Below are 1,225 nucleotides of genomic sequence, written 5' to 3'. Positions count from 1 at the left end.
TTTTTTTCTTACCAAGACTCCAAAAAAGAAAAATTATTTAAAGATGGTTCTATTAAAGATGTTACTATTTGTACTAATATTGATTTTGATTTTGAACACTTGAAAGCAGCACAAATTGGAGTTAAGAAGATAGAAGATAAAGATAATATTTTAGACTTAAAAAGTGATAAGAAACAATCTGCACGCTATAAATTCAGTGGAGATGTTGCTTCGCGGTTAAAACTAAAATTACATAGTTATAATCAAATCAGATTAAAAAAGACGATTAAAAAAGACGAAAGAAGAGTTGAATATTCTGATAATGAGATAAAAGATTTTTTAAACCATCTTGTATTTGCAGTAAATCAACCTAATGAAGAAGAGTTAGGTAGGATTATTAAAGAAGAGATAGATAAAGATTTTGATTTTATTACATCAGAAAATGTATACAACAAGTTCTTTATAAGAATGTTGGATTGGCTGAAAGGTAAAGAGAAAGATATGTTTCTTTCCTATGAAGAAGGGAAAAAGTTTTTTGAAGAAGCAAGAAGAGGAATCCATATTCGGTTTGGTGTGAGAGATCCGGTAGAATCATTTATTGGAAGAACTACGCAATTGGATGATTTACATAGAATATTGCAAGATGAAGGTAAAAGTGAAGGTACTGTAATATCGCAGACANGTGGTCTTGGTGGAGTGGGTAAAAGTGAACTAGCTAGAAAGTATATCAATGAATATAGCCAAAAGTATGATAATAATGTTGTATGGATAAAAGCTGAAAGTTATCAAACTCTTGTAAAATCTTTTCGTAGATTAGCTTGTGATACATTGAAAATGAGTACAAAAAATGCAAATGGTGAAGAAAAGGAAATAAGTTCTGTAGTTGAAGATGTGTATGAATTCTTTTCTAACAGAAAGAGTCTTTTTATTTTTGATAATGCTGAAAAATACAAAAGTCAAGATGAATTTGATCATGGTATAGATACATTTTTACCTTCTTCATCACCTAACTATAACAGACCGTATGTTTTAATTACCTCTCGTAATCAGAAATGGCCAAGGAACAAGATACAAGTATTACAATTAGATGTATTTAATGAGGAAGAGGCAATAGAATTTATTAAAAAATCGCTCAACATAGAAAATGATACACAGGAAGAAAATATTAAAAAGTTAGCAAAGAAATTACAGTTATTTCCTCTAGCATTGCAACAAGCAGTAGCATATATAAGGGTGCAAAATGAGA

General features: G+C 29.5%; 1 protein-coding gene across 1 annotated transcript; it reads left to right on the top strand.

Moving 5' to 3' along the window:
• Positions 1–6: 6 nt before the first annotated feature.
• LOC106751470 lies at positions 7–1,218 on the top strand (the record flags this gene model as incomplete). The annotated part of the gene is made up of 1 exon (XM_014632370.1): positions 7–1,218. A coding segment is annotated over one exon (1,212 nt), but the record flags the coding sequence as incomplete, so codon positions are not given.
• Positions 1,219–1,225: the final 7 nt, after the last annotated feature.

The sequence above is a fragment of the Dinoponera quadriceps genome, unplaced genomic scaffold (assembly GCF_001313825.1).
Source record: "Dinoponera quadriceps isolate SergipeBrazil2010 unplaced genomic scaffold, ASM131382v1 scaffold13800, whole genome shotgun sequence".
In the NCBI taxonomy this organism is placed as follows: domain Eukaryota; kingdom Metazoa; phylum Arthropoda; class Insecta; order Hymenoptera; family Formicidae; genus Dinoponera; species Dinoponera quadriceps.
Note: the sequence above shows the minus strand (reverse complement) of the source record. Positions and strands in the feature narration are given on the sequence as shown.